Genomic DNA, 17912 nt, shown 5'->3' with positions numbered 1-17912 from the left:
CATGGTCATCTGTGTATAATATACATAATTGGTTTATTCAAGTTAATTGCGGACCTTGTGTGAAAACAGTCAACTTCCTGGTAGGATAGTCCAGCAGTAGCCTACCAGCGGTCTCAAGAAACAGTGGTTCTCAAAAAGTGGGGTTCCAAATGGACCCTACAGGTCTGTAACTCTGAGAGTGTACCAAATGGAACCAAATGGACCCGTACGGGTCCATTTGGTTCCATTTGTACACTCTCAGAGTTATGGGGGTCCAAGAAATAAATGCGTGTGTGCATGAACATATGCATGTGCCTGCATGTATGCATTCATGAATGTTCACATGCATGCAGATGTGAATGTATATGTGCAGAGTATAGATGCATACTGTGTGTGCATACTGTGTGTGCATGACTGTTTTTCTCAGAGCTGGTGGTAACACAGGAACTAAGACAGGAACATGGCCACACCATGGGGAGGTGTGCTTACCAACCACCACACACCCACCCACGCACCCGCGCACGCACACACACACACACACACACACACACACACACACACACACACACACACACACACACACACACACACACCAGGGGAGAAGTGTGAAATGTTATGGAAAAACAAGATAAACCGCAACCAGCAATAAGCTCACAAAACACCCGCAAACTTACAGCCAGTTAACCATCCATCCTTACGTATATCTGTCTTTCCTCTCTTCCCTTTTCGTTTTAATTCTATCTATCCAACATAAAAGGATTGACAGTTGACAAAAGTGCCATTTGATTAAGTTAATTAAGCAATTAATGATAAATAATTAATTGTTGGTATAAATTGGAGTAAAAATTCCGTTTGACGTTTCTTCTGTGGTTGCATCTGTCGCAATGGAAACGTCTGTGGGCTGATGGCTTTTCTAAGAAGTCTTTTGATGTTGTGGTTTTAGAAAGGCGCTCGGGGGGGGGGGGGGCACCACCACAGAGCCTAGGGGTTCTTTGAATCCAGCACGGTGCATCCGGTTTGGCCAAAAGTCTACACGAGGGAGGGAAGCTGGGCGGGTGATCTTTTAGTCGCTGCACCTATTCTTATGGGCTGGGGGGCAGTGGGGCCGCCTGCCAACAGGAAATGTTGAACGGGAGGAGTAGGATGGAGGCATCTTCATAGTGGGGCACCTCACTGGCAGGTGAGCCAGTAGGGTACAGCAGCAGTGGCAACACAGACATGTGTGGGGAGGAATTAATTAACGACTAAATTGGGGAGAAATAAATGGGTAAAAATAATTGACCAAAAAAAAAAGAAAGAAAAAAGAGAGCTAAGCTTCAAGTGGTTCTGTCCACAAAGTTGGTGGACAATGAAGTTGTCCAATACGTTCCTTTACTCAGGCTTACCCCCTGAACACTATAGCGGAGTCAGGTGGCAGGACTCTGAGTTGTAGGTGAAGTCTGTGGTGTTGAGGGTGAACATGAGAATGGAGACAAGACCATCCCATTTCACCCACACTTTATGCATTACTGCATCTAAGATGGTCTGTAACTGTAACCCAAGACACAAGAGGAGCATCCACTCCACTCACATCACTGTCAGCAGATCACCTCTCACAGCTCTTTGTGTAAAATATCAATATCCTCTCCTATCCTAAATGTCCTTGCTATGTCTCCTTTATGTTTGTCTGTGAGTGAGTTAATCCAAAATCAGTTTCTCTTGGTGTGTAACGTGTCTATACAATGTTTCTATGCATGTTTGTACATACAGTACAGTACACCTGGGCAGTGCAGACAGAGCGAGTGGTGAAGAAAGCACAACAACTGCCTCTACTTTCTCAGAAAACTGAAGAACGCTGGCATGGGTCCAAAAGTCCTAAGAGCTTTCTACAGAGGCACCACAGAGAGCATCCTGACTGGCTGCTTCACTGCCTGGTATAGCAGCTGCACCGAGCTCAACCGCAAGGCAATGCAGAGGGTTGCCCTGTACGACGAACGTTGTATCAGCAAAGCTGGCTACGCAGTCTCAAACTGCGTAGCGCCCCCCCAAATGTGTAAAGTGATATACTATGGTTATTCCAGTGACTGTGACAACAGGTTGAAAAACAAGGCCAGTGACAGCTGTTTAAGTGAACACACACAAGGGTCACCTTTCGCCAAATGTGGCCCTCACTCCGAAATGAGTTTGACACCCCTGATATACACAGTAAAATCCCAATCCCAATGTTTAACTCCAATCCGTCCTTTTACAGCACTATTATGCTTGAACTGCACCTACCTAATCTGCTGTATATAGAATATACGGTGAAGTTGTTTAAACAAAGTTAGGTGGCAGCTACTAGGAAAAAATGCTGTTGGTGTATACAACATAACATAAGCTTTTATGTCAATTTGATGATGCTCTATTCTATTCTTTTGCTCTTCTTTTTGCACTCTCTTTCTGTTCTTTAAATCTTTTTACGATTTCTATCATTATTCTGTTGTTGTTATTATCTATGTTGCTGCATTGTCTGAAGGAAGCCAAACCAAAATGATTGTACTCTTATGTGACAGGGTCAAAGCAGGGGGTGAAACCATTTTGTAACATTTTTTATTGATGATGAAAAACCTGTATTATGCACTTAAAAACATCATTCTCTTAAATGTATTTCTGCACTGCATGTTTTATGGTTGACAATGTATTTCCCCCCGGTCCCCGAGCCACTTGACATTGGACTCCCCTATAGGCTGCGTGACATTGACCTTGTGACTCCAGACGGCCAATGTCCCCAGGTCACGCTGGTGGCAGAGCAAATGAGGGCGGAGTAGGGTGTGGCCGCCACAAATACAAAAGTAGGCGCGGGCCATTCGAACAGGAGAGAGACAGGCACACAGGGGCAGTGTGGAAGTGACAGCCAGAAGGGACGGTTGTGCACAGGAGGAGCAGACATACCACGGAGCAGAGGTGGAGAATACAGCGATCGCGGCACGTACCAAGGCACCAGCAGCGGACGGTGAGCAGACGGCGCAGTAGCAGCAGAGACGGGGAGGACAGACAGACGAACCCAGGAACGGAGGAGAGGTCCAGTTGGCGATAACGTTGCGCGCTTCATACACTCATAGCCAGACACCTGTCTGGCTTGCGAGTAAGTGTTCTTCTATGCAACGTTACCTTTACAAACCCACGGTCCTAAACCCCATATGTGAAATATACCTGAACAGATGAACTGGTTCTAGTTTCTATGATTGCAGGCAATACGCACGAAGACAAGAAGAGACAGTGATTCTTGGCCTAAACCCCCGCTCCAGTTAAACCCCATACAAGGACATTCCCACCTTTTGCATTGAACCGTGATGAGTATATGATATAGCATTTGAATTGGCACTTGGCACTTTACTGCTTCAGTAATAGTTGGCACTTTAACGCTAAATTCATTATTTATTTGCTATAGGTTGCACAAGCCCTGTTTGTTTTAAGTATTTTGTGATTGTCTGTATTCCTGTATTTTAGTTAGTTAGTGGGCGCATTAGGAGGTTGAGGGTTTTAGTGTAGTGTTATATTGTGTTTATGTTTTTCAGTTTTAAGGCTTATAGATGCCAATGTTTTAGCTTAATAAAATCCGTTACCTTTTTATACAAACCTGTGTCCGTCCAATTCTCTTGTGGGATGTTGCAAAGTGTTGTTCTTACCTGGGCAAAACTGAACCTGTGAATAGCCTAAGACATTGTTATAGAGGACCCTACCTCTTAAATAAAAGGGTGGCGTAGTCTTGCAGTAGAATCACCATTATTATCCTCACAATAATTACGCACCCCGCACTTTATTGTGCACTCTATATTTTATTGTTGTGAGCTTAAATGTGGATGATAAATTACTTATTGGAAAAGGTCAGCATTCTGAAAAGAAGTGGCAAAGTTACATGTGACAGCCTGGCCACCGTCACATATTTGGCGTAGCGCGGCAGGACTGGGTAGAGAACAACACAAACAAATCCCTAAGAGAAATTGTACTGATATTTTGCTGTTTTGCTGCTTTTTGTTTTTGTTTTTGGGAAAAGTAATGATGATGATGCCAGTGTATCCAGGGGCCCCGTGGTTACCCAAATTTTCGGGCACAGAAGGTGAGGAGAAATATAGAGATTGGAAAGAACAGATTAAAGGATTATTGGGCACTCAAGAATTGACGGAAGAGAAAAAAGTTGCTTTTGTAGTGCAAACCCTTACGGAAGAAGCTAAACGACAAATTAGTGTGATTGACAGGGAAGACCGAAACACAGTGGCTAAAGTTTTCAAATGTCTAGATAACCTATATAAATCATCCATCTCTGCTTCCCAAGCTCGTGCCTTGTTTTATGGCTGTGCGCAGCGCGCAGGCGAAAATGTGCAGGCTTATATTCTGAGGCTTAGGGAGTTGTTCTGCGGGCTGCGGCGGCTCGACCCAGACACCGCTCCCTCCGATGCCATTCTGCGAGAGCAGTTGCTTGTGGGGCTGTCTGAAGGCCCTCTGGGCCAAGCCTTGAGAATATATGCCCGTCGAAACCCCACCGAAGACTTCGCAGCTCTAAAAGACGAGGCCTTCCTACTAGACACCGAACATAGACGAGAAGGAGCTACTGACATCTTGTGCCATGCTGTTAAACCTGTCTCTATCCCACACACCTCACAGGAACCTGAATGGAGAGAAAAACTGAAACAGGAGATTATGGCGGACGTCAAATCACAAATGCAGGGGTTTACGCAGGAGCTGATGAAGGAGATTCGACCGCTCCTTCGACCCGACACCACCGATCCACGAACCCGCGCTTCACCCCCACCTGAACGACGCCGGGCGCCTTACCAACGCAACGAGTGGGATGAGGGAGGTAGGCCGATATGTAGGAACTGTAGGCAGTCCGGGCACATTGCCCGGTTTTGTAAATCCGACTCCAACCATTTAAACTAGCACACCCTGTCGCCGAGGTCCGGGGGACAGGGGTACAGCGCACACTCGCCAGATCAAGGGCTAATGATGTATTTATCGGAGATTGTCCGACAATTGGGATCACCATGGGAGGAGTCCAATTAAGGGGGTTACTGGATACTGGGTCACAAGTTACTTTAATGCAGCAGAGCTTATTTGAGAAAAGATTCTCGCACCTGACATTGGGGAACGAACCCCTTGTATTTAAATTACGCGCCGCTAACGGTCTTGACTTACCTTATACTGGCTATGCCATATTGGACCTAGAACTGGAAGGAAGGAAGATACCAGGGAGAGGGGTCGTAATTGTTAAAGATGAACATTGTACGCAGCCACTGATTATTGGGATGAATGTCGTGAACGCTGTATGGCATGCCCTCTTTAAACGGCCTGGGAGGCCTGTGTCCTCATGTCAGCAGGGAAGGACGCTGTGGAAGGACGCATTCGCCACCTGTAGGAGGGTGGAGGCAGTGACGAATGGAGATGGGTCCATAGGTTACGTATGGCCTGTCGGCCGGCGGAGGATTCGAATCCCCGCGCAGAGTGAAGTGATGATCTGGGGCCGCGCTTGGAGAGGACCAAAAGGAGCGGACTACGAGGCCTTGATGGAAGCCTTGCCAGATGGAAAGGATTTGGGAGTGGCCCGTGCCCTCGTCACGGTGCGCCACGGACGCGTTCCCATACGAGTATGTAATCCACACGCCTATAGTCTGGTCCTGGACCGCCACCAGAAACTGGGGAGGCTGTACCCAGTAGAAGAAGCCGATGTCCGAGGCGGCAGGGACCTGAGCCTGTCCCTGGGGACCGACGGAGAGGTGGAAGTGGCCGTAATTAGTGTGGAGGATGATGGACCACCGAAGACCCTGCCAGAAGAGATGGAGGTGTTGACGGAGCGTGATGACCTGCCGGAGGCGCAGAAAAAGGAGCTGCACGAGATGTTATGCAGGTGGAAGAAGGTGTTCGCCATCCATGATGAAGACTTCGGACAGACGGATGCCGTGCAGCACCAGATACCGACCGGAGACGCTGCGCCCATACGAGAGAGGCACCGGCCGCTGCCGCCCTCCATGTACCGGGAGATGAAGACCCTGCTGAACGAGATGTTGGAGAAGGGAGTCATCAAGGAGAGTTGCAGTCCGTGGGCAGCACCTATAGTACTGGTTAAGAAGAAGGATGGCAGCTGGAGGTTCTGTGTTGACTACAGAAAGCTGAACGCCGTGACGCACAAGGATGCCTTCCCCCTACCCCGAATAGAAGAGACGCTCACCAGCCTGACGAAAGCGCAGTGGTTCTCCACGTTGGACCTGGCCAGTGGCTACTGGCAAGTAGGAATGGATCCCCGGGACCGGGAGAAGACCGCCTTTACGACCCCCCTGGGGCTATTCGAATTTCAGCGTATGCCGTTTGGGCTGTGTAATGCCCCCGCGACCTTTCAGAGACTGATGCAGCAGTGTTTGAGTGGTCAGGTGACGGAATCCTTGCTAGTGTATCTTGATGACATTATAGTATATTCACCTGACTTCTCTTCTCACCTACAGCACCTCGAGCTCGTATTCCAGCGCCTGTGGAGACATGGACTGAAGCTGCGGTTAGACAAATGCAAACTTCTGCGGAGGGAAGTGAAGTTCCTGGGCCATGTAGTAGACCAAGAGGGAGTGCGACCTGATCCGGAGAAAGTGGCAGCGGTGCGAGACTGGACACCCCCCTCTACGGTCCGCGAGGTCCGCGCTTTTCTAGGTTTAGCGGGCTACTATAGGCGTTTCGTGTCCTCTTTTGCCGCCATGGCACGGCCCTTAAACAACCTATTGATAGGAATCCAGAACGATGTAAAATCACACCAGTGTAAAGTAGAGTGGACTTTAGAGTGCCAGCGGGCGTTTGATGCGTTAAAGAGTGCCCTCACACAAGCTCCGGTGTTAGCCTATGCCGATTATACCAAGCCTTTCGTGGTTTACACCGATGCAAGTGGCCGTGGATTGGGGGCGGTTTTAGCGCAGGTCCAAGATGGTCATGAACGTGTAATAGCGTATGCGAGCCGTAGTTTACACCCAACTGAGCAAAACGATGCGAACTACAGCTCCTTCAAACTGGAGCTTTTGGCCCTTAAGTGGGCCGTGACCGAGAAGTTCAAAGATTACCTCACTGGCGCGCAGTTCACTATATTCACGGATAATAACCCCGTTGCGCATCTCCAAACGGCTAGATTGGGAGCTGTGGAACAACGGTGGGCTGCTCAGCTTGCGATCCCTATACCAAAGAACAATACTCACAGATCATTTGTCCAGGTTCACGCAGAGAGGAGGTGTGGAAAGGGATCCACGCGGCCGCGGCGCATGCTGGGTTGGAGAGGACCTTGGCCCAGCTGCGGCGTCGGTTCTATTGGCCAGGCATGGAGGGAGCGGTGCGTCAGTTACAACAGGGTTGTGTCGCCTGCAGCCTGCAGAGGAACAGGTCAGAGCCCCGGGCCCCCTTACAACCCTTTGAAGTCTCATATCCCTTAGAAGTAATAGCTATTGATTTCCTCACACTAGGTAGGCCTGCTGATGCGTGGCAGAATATTCTGGTGGCTACTGACTTATTCACCCGGTTTAGTTGGGCTATTGCCACCCGTGACCAGACTGCGCAAACCACTGTCCGCGCGTTATGGACGCACATCATCCAGCCGTTCGGGTGCCCGGCCCGGTTCCACTCGGATCGAGGCCCCAACTTCGAATCCGAGTTAATGCACCATTTATGTCAGACTTATGGTATTGCAAAAAGTCGCACCACTCCGTACCACCCGGCTGGGAACGGTGCGGTGGAACGGTTTAATCAGACGTTATTGAACATGTTACGCTCGCTAGACACTGATAAACAGGGAAGATGGAATGAGCACTTGCCCGAACTAGTTCACGCATATAACAACACGATCCACAGCGCTACGGGTTATGCCCCCGCTTATTTGATGTTTGGCCGACACTTGAGGCGCCCTGTAGATGTCCAGTTAGGGGTGCAGGCGGCGCAAAATCGCATGGAGGTGGGTGGTTGGGTACGGGACCACCAGCAGCGAATGGCGACCGCCTATAGGACAGCAGGGGAGAGGATGGAGGAAGCAGCGACGAGGAGAAAACAGGTTTATGACCGTAGGGCCGGTATTACGCCGTTATTACCAGGAGAACGAGTGTGGATTAGGAATCGGAAGAGGGACGGGCAGGGGAAATTGAGTACGTGGTGGGACCCCGAGCCTTACGCAGTGATGGAACAGGTGGGAGCTACGGGGTTGGTGTACCGAGTTAGACCCGAGAAGGGGGGGCGAGAAAAGACCATACATAGAAATGCGTTGAAAGTGTGTGTAGCCCCCAGGTCGCCCCACGAGGACCCCCCAGCTGTAGTGCAGCCCGAGCAGGTAGAAGCAACAACGCCGCAGTACTATGGGTTTTTCTCCGTCCCGAGAGCACCAGACGAGCCACGGCGCTCGGGAAGAGCAAATATAGGCCAGCCACCCCAGAGGTATGGACATGATTAGGGACAGTTGCAGGGACTGGCAACGGAAAAGTGGGGGGGGATGTGACAGGGTCAAAGCAGGGGGTGAAACCATTTTGTAACATTTTTTATTGATGATGAAAAACCTGTATTATGCACTTAAAAACATCATTCTCTTAAATGTATTTCTGCACTGCATGTTTTATGGTTGACAATGTATTTCCCCCCGGTCCCCGAGCCACTTGACATTGGACTCCCCTATAGGCTGCGTGACATTGACCTTGTGACTCCAGACGGCCAATGTCCCCAGGTCACGCTGGTGGCAGAGCAAATGAGGGCGGAGTAGGGTGTGGCCGCCACAAATACAAAAGTAGGCGCGGGCCATTCGAACAGGAGAGAGACAGGCACACAGGGGCAGTGTGGAAGTGACAGCCAGAAGGGACGGTTGTGCACAGGAGGAGCAGACATACCACGGAGCAGAGGTGGAGAATACAGCGATCGCGGCACGTACCAAGGCACCAGCAGCGGACGGTGAGCAGACGGCGCAGTAGCAGCAGAGACGGGGAGGACAGACAGACGAACCCAGGAACGGAGGAGAGGTCCAGTTGGCGATAACGTTGCGCGCTTCATACACTCATAGCCAGACACCTGTCTGGCTTGCGAGTAAGTGTTCTTCTATGCAACGTTACCTTTACAAACCCACGGTCCTAAACCCCATATGTGAAATATACCTGAACAGATGAACTGGTTCTAGTTTCTATGATTGCAGGCAATACGCACGAAGACAAGAAGAGACAGTGATTCTTGGCCTAAACCCCCGCTCCAGTTAAACCCCATACAAGGACATTCCCACCTTTTGCATTGAACCGTGATGAGTATATGATATAGCATTTGAATTGGCACTTGGCACTTTACTGCTTCAGTAATAGTTGGCACTTTAACGCTAAATTCATTATTTATTTGCTATAGGTTGCACAAGCCCTGTTTGTTTTAAGTATTTTGTGATTGTCTGTATTCCTGTATTTTAGTTAGTTAGTGGGCGCATTAGGAGGTTGAGGGTTTTAGTGTAGTGTTATATTGTGTTTATGTTTTTCAGTTTTAAGGCTTATAGATGCCAATGTTTTAGCTTAATAAAATCCGTTACCTTTTTATACAAACCTGTGTCCGTCCAATTCTCTTGTGGGATGTTGCAAAGTGTTGTTCTTACCTGGGCAAAACTGAACCTGTGAATAGCCTAAGACATTGTTATAGAGGACCCTACCTCTTAAATAAAAGGGTGGCGTAGTCTTGCAGTAGAATCACCATTATTATCCTCACAATAATTACGCACCCCGCACTTTATTGTGCACTCTATATTTTATTGTTGTGAGCTTAAATGTGGATGATAAATTACTTATTGGAAAAGGTCAGCATTCTGAAAAGAAGTGGCAAAGTTACATGTGACAGCCTGGCCACCGTCACACTTATGTACTGTACCTGTACACAAGATGTAACAATAAAGTACAACCTTGAACCTTGAACAGTATGTCTGCATGCACTTATGTGTGTGATGTTGGCAAGATGTAGTTCAGTTCATAGCCATAGAGTATTCAAAACTATGTATAGGAGAACAAGGGAAACACACCAAATAACTTTATTGATTGAATATATCCTCTGACACAAAATACCAAACACGATGTGGAGAGGATAACAAACACAATACTGAAAATTGTGACATTAGAGAGTACTTAGTTCACACATATTAATATCTGTTTTTGTTTCTTCCCTTTTTTCAATCAGAACTGGTTATCAATTATCAGTAGCACTGACTGAGGTTTGTAGTGTCAGATCATATGTCTTGCACCAGGGATGTAATGAGATTCTTTCCAAATGTTGCTCTGTCCACAGTTGGAGGTCTTCCTCTTGCACTGGTAACAGCGCCTGTACTGCTCACACTGATCAATCAGGAGGTGAGCACCAGACCTGAATGATGAATGATTGAATGAATTAGTGGATGGATGAATAGATGAATGTATTCAAACAATCAAATGAGGAGGCACCAATCAATGAATCAATCAATCGGTCACTCAATCAATCAATTAATCAATCACATCAGTCATCCACAAATGTACTGATGTATGAAAACATGCCATTATGCATAGAGAAATGCAGGCCAAAGCTGAGGGGTAACGTTTGATTGTGGCTGTATTTCTACCCACCTGAGGAACTTCTTCTCTTCATTCTCTCGTTGGCGTTTGAGGTGGGCGCTGTGTCGCCACGTGTCCTCTAGTGATGCTCTCAGGTTCTGCATCTTCTCGAAGCGACTGATACGATCCAGTATTAGCCTAGAAGACAGGAACAAAGAGAGATGTTTCAGATCCCTTAACACCACAGAACAACTTTCTTCAGCTGAGGTATTTTTCAGCCCTTCTTTGTTATTCTTTTCATTAAAAGTAGTTTTTTACTTTACTGTTATTTGTTTGCCTCCCTCTACTCACTCCCTTCGGGTGCGATTAAGCATCTCCTTCTCTTCGGTCTTCCGTGCTTGACGGCTGGACACCTCTTCCTTTCGTTTCTGAGTAGCAGCATTCAGCTGCTCCTGGAAAATCTGCCAGTTCAAAACAATATAATGTTACTTGCGGTAAATGAAAAAATATTGTTGAACACAGAACGGAAAAGGTTTGCCAAACCCAAATCATATCAAATTCAACCTGTCCACCATTGCAAACTTAACTGAGATTTAAGAGACCTATTTTCCAGTATGTTTTAGTCATAATAAGAAACTAGAACGGTGCAATTTTGGGAAATTGCAAGTGTGGTTGCACCAACGCGAGTCATGGGTTGCGGCCGCCGGGACCTGAGGAATACGCTGGGAGGAATAGTGTCGGAGGCCATGCAACGTGCGATTAAAATTTGATGCTGATCAGATCCTGCGTTCATGATATATGGTTTGTTTTTTAAGAAATATTCTCTTGCCAAAATGTTTGCAAGCCAATTACACTCCTGAGATCACGCGTATTTCATTTTGAGAGGATTGATCCCAACCAAAAATCCTGTTTTTGCATCAAACAGTTACATTTTGTGCATTTGTTGCGCAAATTGGAAATGCTTTTGGCAATTCGTTGAGTACACAACCCTCGACATCTGATTCAAATTTGGGGTTGATTGGCATTTTTTGGCAAATAGGCCCCTCCCACTAACTTGGAAGCCTATTATGGACGAACGGTAGGGACTCAAAATCCCCAAATTCCGCCTATTTATCTTTATCACACAGGTCCAGAGATGTGTACAAATTTGTGTGAGATTTGTACAAAATATGTAGGACGAGGAGCAAAAAGTGCGTTTTGAAGAAAATTCTAAATGGCGGAAAATCTATACAGACGCAAATGGTCTGTGTGGAGTTATATGTGGAGTTGGCTTACTGGTGTAATAATTTTTTCTTATTTAGGCCACTGGGCTATGAACCTCCCCTCCAAGTGTTGTAACTGTAGCCCTTATAGTTTCTGAGAGAAGAATATTGGAATGGGAGTTTTCCCATTTTCCCATTTAAGTCAATGGGAAAATGTATTCACTAATAATAAATTAATAATAATAATAATAATAAATTAAACTATACAACATATCTCTTAGCAAAATGGAAGCACACGATTCCCAATGATTTTGACATAATGCTCGAGTGTATGCCGCCAAATAAAAACTGTCGGAGGAGTAGCGTGCCAAACTTTTGGGGTTACTCTAGAAATAAATATACAAAAATGACGTCGCCCAGGGCCAAGCACTATAGTGTGTTGCCCTTTCGGGCAACCACAATAATTAGTGTGCAATGTTAAAATATAGCCAATGGCAGCATTGCAAGCTAGGAATGACCTTCTGTGCCCGTTCTCGACTTTCTGCGGTACTGGCTGATGTCTCAATTCGGCCAAACCCCAAGTTGTCAGGCTGATGTTCAGGGAGTCCCATGCTGTCCTCCACCTAAAGGATAGGAGGGTAAAGTGCACCCTAAATCAAAACAGCACTGGATGAACAGCAACCCATGAAGTCCAGTTGTTTAATGTGCCAGCATACTGTTCTTTGTGTGGAAAGTGTCAACAAGTGAAAAGTTAGTTACTCTCCCATCTCTCATTGATTTCCTACCGGAAGGTAGTATAGTATAGTATAGTATGCCCAGACTCTACCTGCACAACACCCTGATCTACTGTACAACACTCTCAGGGAGAACTTGTTGTGATAACTGCACTGCAGTAGCTCTGTAGCATAGCAAATAACAACAAATAGTGAACCACTACTGTATTACTAAGGGGTCAAGAGATACGCTCATTTGAAAAATAAAAGTTTAGCTTGCTGGTGACCCTCGAGGAAAGGTCATGGGGATATCATCACTATCACATACATTTCAAGATACAGTATGTTCCTCGCAGACAGACAAATAAAACAGACATACAGAAGTAATAATATACAAAACACCTTGCCACACCAGGAATGATTTTTTTGTGTGGAAAAAACTAAAGTTGCACGTCTGTGAGACTAAATGATTTCAGAACTAGAAGTTTGAAATGCAGTCAGTGAGTATTCGATTTGTGGATTAATTTTCACTCTTTTAACATATCAAACAGCTATCATGATAGTATCTAAATTATAATAAAGCCTTGAATATACTCTTGCCTGTGCATCCAGAGCTCTCTGATAATGTTCAACTCTCTGTTGTTTCTGCTGGAACTGCTGGGCCTTCTGCAAAGCAATTCTTGGGGACACGCACGCACGCACGCACGCGCGCACGCACGCACGCACGCACGCACGCACACACACACACACACACACACACACACACACACACACACACACACACACACACACACACACATTACCTAACAAGAGTTCATGTTTAGGCCTACCCTCTCGGAGTTAAACATTGGGATTGGGATTTATCAGGGGTGTCAAACTGAGTGAGTGCCGCATTGGCTTTGTTTTTCAACATGTTGTCACAGTCACTGCAATAACCATAGTATATAACTTTACACATTTTGTTTATTATTAAGAAGAATAGCTACTTTAATTATTGATACTAGACCATACCCGGTCGGCGCAGCGCATCCGTGGGGGGATATGCGCACATGATCTGGCAACCCGGGAGGCAGTTCGTCCCATAGCTGGGCAGGCCCGTAACCATGGCGACATTGTTTGACACATAAACGCTAATAAGAAGCTGAGATTTGATGAAATTGAAAAACGGGCTTCACAGTTGCGTTCAGATGGTAATGGTGTTAGGATTACAGTTTCAGGCTACAAGGCATTTGGTATGAGAAATTAGCAATGCAATTTTTGTTTAAGGAGTCTATACTATACTACTACTACTATAATCTACTATACGTTGCTGTGGGGCAGAAACCATAAATCAGTGCTATTGAATACCCTTTACATCTGTGTAAAAAAAATATTGAACCAATGAAAAGTATTAAAAAGCGCTTCTGACAAAACCCAAAACCCAAAACTCCATAAAATCCTCAAACTTTCTGCTAAACCAGCTAACTCCACCAAAGGGGGGTGGAGTTAGCTGGTTTTGCTGACTCCAGGCTCCACCCTCTTTTGACCTCCAACCTCATTGTGAGCTTGGAGGTCCATTCAGCTGTTCTTATCAATGATGAACAAAACCTCCTAACTTCATTTTTTGTTTTGTTTCAGTCATTTCCTGTAGAATGAACATTTTGGAGTTGACTGGTTTCTGCCCGACAGCATAGTACACTATAGTACATGTCAGCTGATGACTTGGAATGACTGAGCATGCAGTAGAACTGTTCCAGACTTACTCATGGGCTAACTGGGCTTGTTCTAGATGCTCCAGGAGAAGGCGTCCCTGATGGGACTGGGTCTTGTGCTGGCTTCTCTGCACCATCTGAGCCTGCAGCTCATCGAAGTAGCAACGCTGCTTAATCTCTCTGGGTGGGGTGAGGGGCCGTTCAGGGAAGATGAATGAACTCTAAACATAAAGGCCCCAAAGTGACATTAGTCCCACCGCATTGAGGAGAACAGATGAAATAAGACATTGGAGTAAATAAAGTAGCATTGGGAACTACCGGTTCCTGAGCCATGTGGCCCATAGGTCAGGAGCCTATCTCCTGTTACCTTAGCATGAGGCAACTTGATGTACAATTACACCCCCTGGACACGGTGCTAGTACGCCGCAGGGACTTGCCTCTCATCCAACCCTCGATGCTGAGTGCCAAACAGGGAGGCATTGAGTACCATTTATTCAGTCTTCAGTATGACTCAGCCAGGGATTGAACCACAACCTCCCAGTTTCAGGACAGACAATCTAACCACAAGGCCACTGAGCTGGTAAAGCTGTTATTAACCCTGAGTTCAACTTAGTTGCACGCAGGTGTTGCACTCATAAAATAGCAGATCTACAAGGTCACGACGTGTCGCAGTTCCACTGGTTATACTCACATGGTACTGAGGACAGATAGCTTTCTCTTCCTTCAGAGCCTCTGACACTTGCAGATTGAATGCGGCCACATGTTTGGCATGCTCACGTTTCTCAGTCTTGTTGGCCTGCCACAGATAGGCAAACACATTGGAAATTATTGATAATATAATATAATATAATATAATATAATATAATATAATATAATATAATATAATATAATATAATATAATATAATATAATATAATATAATATAATATAATATGGACAATGCCAATATGGACATTGCCATGTACAGGTACATTCTCCGGCACAATGATGTATGCATATATGCTCACACACCTGCTCTTTGTGCAGGTACAGCTGGTCTCTCTGCTGCTCTTTGAGGAGTAAGATGATTTCCTGAGCTTTCTCCTGTGCTAGTCTCTCCTCTCTCAGGTAGAGTGGAACATTCTTTTGGGCCCGTTGCATACACAGGTAGCACAACTCCTATAGGGACAAAGCCTCGAGAAGCTTACATGGCTGACACACAACACAAACACACACACACACACACACACACACACACACACACACACACACACACACACACACACACACACACACACACACACACACACACACACACACACACACACACACACACACACACACAAATGCATGCACAGTTGCACACTCTTCTCACCTGTCCTGCACGGGTGTGGCCAGTACAACCTTTGCTCAAGTGAGGTCCCTCTACTCTAGGGGAGCCTTCTGGTGGTGCGATGGATGAAATTAACCTACAGTACATTAAGAAGAGACACAGATACATGTCTACATTCCCACTCAGCCATTCCACCGCCATCCATGATCACACACTATGTTCATAAGTTCGACCAAAATCTCATTATATTCATTATAGTAATACAGGGCATGCATTATACAACATGACCCCACACACATTGTAACAAAAAACTATTTCCCATGTTCTATTCTCATAAATATGTCATTTATCATAGATAAATTAAATCCTACAAAATCCAATTGGTGCCAAGGAAAAAACAACAAAACGACAATTTCCTGTTGCTGACCATGTTCAAAGAATGTTTTATATGAGACATGAAGCTGGAAGCTTCATGTCTCATATGGTGGATTAAATGTCTTGGTGGATTAAAGGTGGATTAAATGTCTTGTAGTATCTTTGTAATGAAATGTTTTTATCATTTCATTGTCCAGGTATTCCCCAGAATACAGTTTTAGATATCAGAGCATTTACATTTTGACATTATCTTTTATACTTTTTAAGTAATTGTATAGTTTTTGTGCAGTGACACAACTTCCTCATCATGAGTGCATCATGAGAGAATGGGAAGTGTGTGTTTGTGTGTGCAGAAAGTGTCAGTGTTTCTTGCTTATTTGAATTCTAAAGAGGGTCTATTGAAATATGTAAATGTGAGGATCTGAGGCAACATGGATTTCACAGAGCTTGTTGTGTAAATAAGCAGCACATAATCATCTGTACTTCTTGCAGTTTTTCCTTGAGGCAACGAACAAGATAATAAGGTTCCTCTTTGCTTGGCCACTGGAGACGAGCACAGAGAAACTAGTAATCAATCTTCAATGGTACAGACATAGTTGGACAAAAGGTGAACTGGTGTTCACATCCAACCCAAATGGGTTCAGGTGCAGGGTAAAACAATAACTAGAACGTGCAACGTATCTTATTCCTGTCACATCTATCAGTATATGAGGATGGTCACACCACAATGTGAGAGTCTCTGTATGCAAGAGAGCACCATAAATGTAATTTCATATTGGTTGGCAGAAAAAAACAACGGACCGACCGGCCCACTGGGAATAAATAACACATAATGTTTGTGGTTTCCAATACATGAGAATAGACATGCAGTTGTGTGGAGTGTACATTCAATGTACGTATGGGCTGGTTCCGGCACGTGTGTTAGGAGGGGTGGGGGGGGGCGGGGTGGTTCAGGGGGCCTTGAGGCGGTCCCAGGGGTCCATAGACTCAGGATCCGGCCAATTTAGCTTTTATGTAATCTAAAGGTTACTGATAGTAGTCAGATTACATTACAATCCTTACTAATGTACTACATTTTGAAAGTAATCTTCCCAACTCTACATGTACAGAGAAATGAGTGGACAGTATGCGTGTGTGTGTGCGTGTGTGTGTGCGTGCGTGCGTGTGCGCAAGCGTGCGTGTGTTCGAGTGTGTTTGTGTGTGTTTGTAGAACACACAGAACAGGTCACTGTTGACAGAAGGGGATCTGTCCCACAGGTAGATTGTGTGCATCATTGATGTAGCTGGATTGTGCCCCAGGACAGTAACAATATAGGACCACCACTGGTCCATACTCCTAGGTCTGATGTGTGTGTGTGTGTGTGTGTGTGCGCGTGCGCGTGCGCGTGCGTGTGTGTGTGTGTACTGTACTTGTCAGTTGTCTCTGTGGGGGGTGGTGTTGGATTCAATGCTTCAGAGAGGCTGACACCAGTCACCTTGGCAGGCGGCAGTATCAGATGGGATTTGGATTGCTGTGGCTGGGGAACTTCTACAGAGGCACAACAATATTATGTGAACATGTTCACTGTTCCTCTCAAAGCTTTAAAGGACCATACAGGCATCGATACATGTCATTATCTTTTCACAGCTTCAGCCATATATTGCACATAAACATAGTATACACTGTGGAACCCTATAAATAGACCATTATCCCATTCATATCTTTATGTTTTGGTATAGGATTTGTTTACATTTTCTCCACAGTCATTAAAACGTTACTGAGCTAACCTGAATAATTGAATCAGTTCTAAACACCAATGCAAGGTTAATGAGTCATGGATGTTTTAAGTTAATTTGTAAATCAATCTTTCCTTCAGGAAATATTTTTGGCTAGAATTTCAGACAAATGAATCTGTGCTTTAAAGTGTATTCATTTAAAACACAACAATCATGTAACTTTGTCAAAACAATTCATGACAATCATCATTAGTGTGTTGGATTACCTATCTCAAACCAGTTTCAAGCTAATAGTAAACTGACCCCAATGGCTTCTTCCTTCAAAATCAAACAAACCATGGTATGCTTTGGAAAATGGCAGTAATGTTGCATATACCGTGAGTCATATTCAATGGGCTAACAATGACTTGCCAGATCTGT

The 17912-nt window shown here is 45.5% G+C and overlaps 1 protein-coding gene across 1 annotated transcript in view; it reads right to left on the bottom strand.

Moving 5' to 3' along the window:
* Nucleotides 1-10181: 10181 nt before the first annotated feature.
* The window catches only part of LOC311042903 (coiled-coil domain-containing protein 81-like), a gene marked incomplete at both ends in the record, with an annotated part of 10453 nt that continues 2722 nt past the window's right edge, over nucleotides 10182-17912 (bottom strand). The window contains 9 exons of the mRNA XM_084053990.1: nucleotides 10182-10320; nucleotides 10557-10682; nucleotides 10836-10945; nucleotides 12237-12309; nucleotides 14142-14311; nucleotides 14782-14886; nucleotides 15101-15247; nucleotides 15444-15537; nucleotides 17187-17304. Coding sequence (XP_083910116.1) covers nucleotides 10182-10320; nucleotides 10557-10682; nucleotides 10836-10945; nucleotides 12237-12309; nucleotides 14142-14311; nucleotides 14782-14886; nucleotides 15101-15247; nucleotides 15444-15537; nucleotides 17187-17304 — 1082 coding nt within the window. The remainder of the gene's footprint in view (nucleotides 10321-10556; nucleotides 10683-10835; nucleotides 10946-12236; nucleotides 12310-14141; nucleotides 14312-14781; nucleotides 14887-15100; nucleotides 15248-15443; nucleotides 15538-17186; nucleotides 17305-17912) is intronic.

This window comes from Gymnoscopelus microlampas, assembly GCF_963454915.1.
Source record: "Gymnoscopelus microlampas genome assembly, chromosome: 1".
Taxonomy (NCBI): Eukaryota; Metazoa; Chordata; class Actinopteri; order Myctophiformes; family Myctophidae; genus Gymnoscopelus; species Gymnoscopelus microlampas.
Note: the sequence above shows the minus strand (reverse complement) of the source record. Positions and strands in the feature narration are given on the sequence as shown.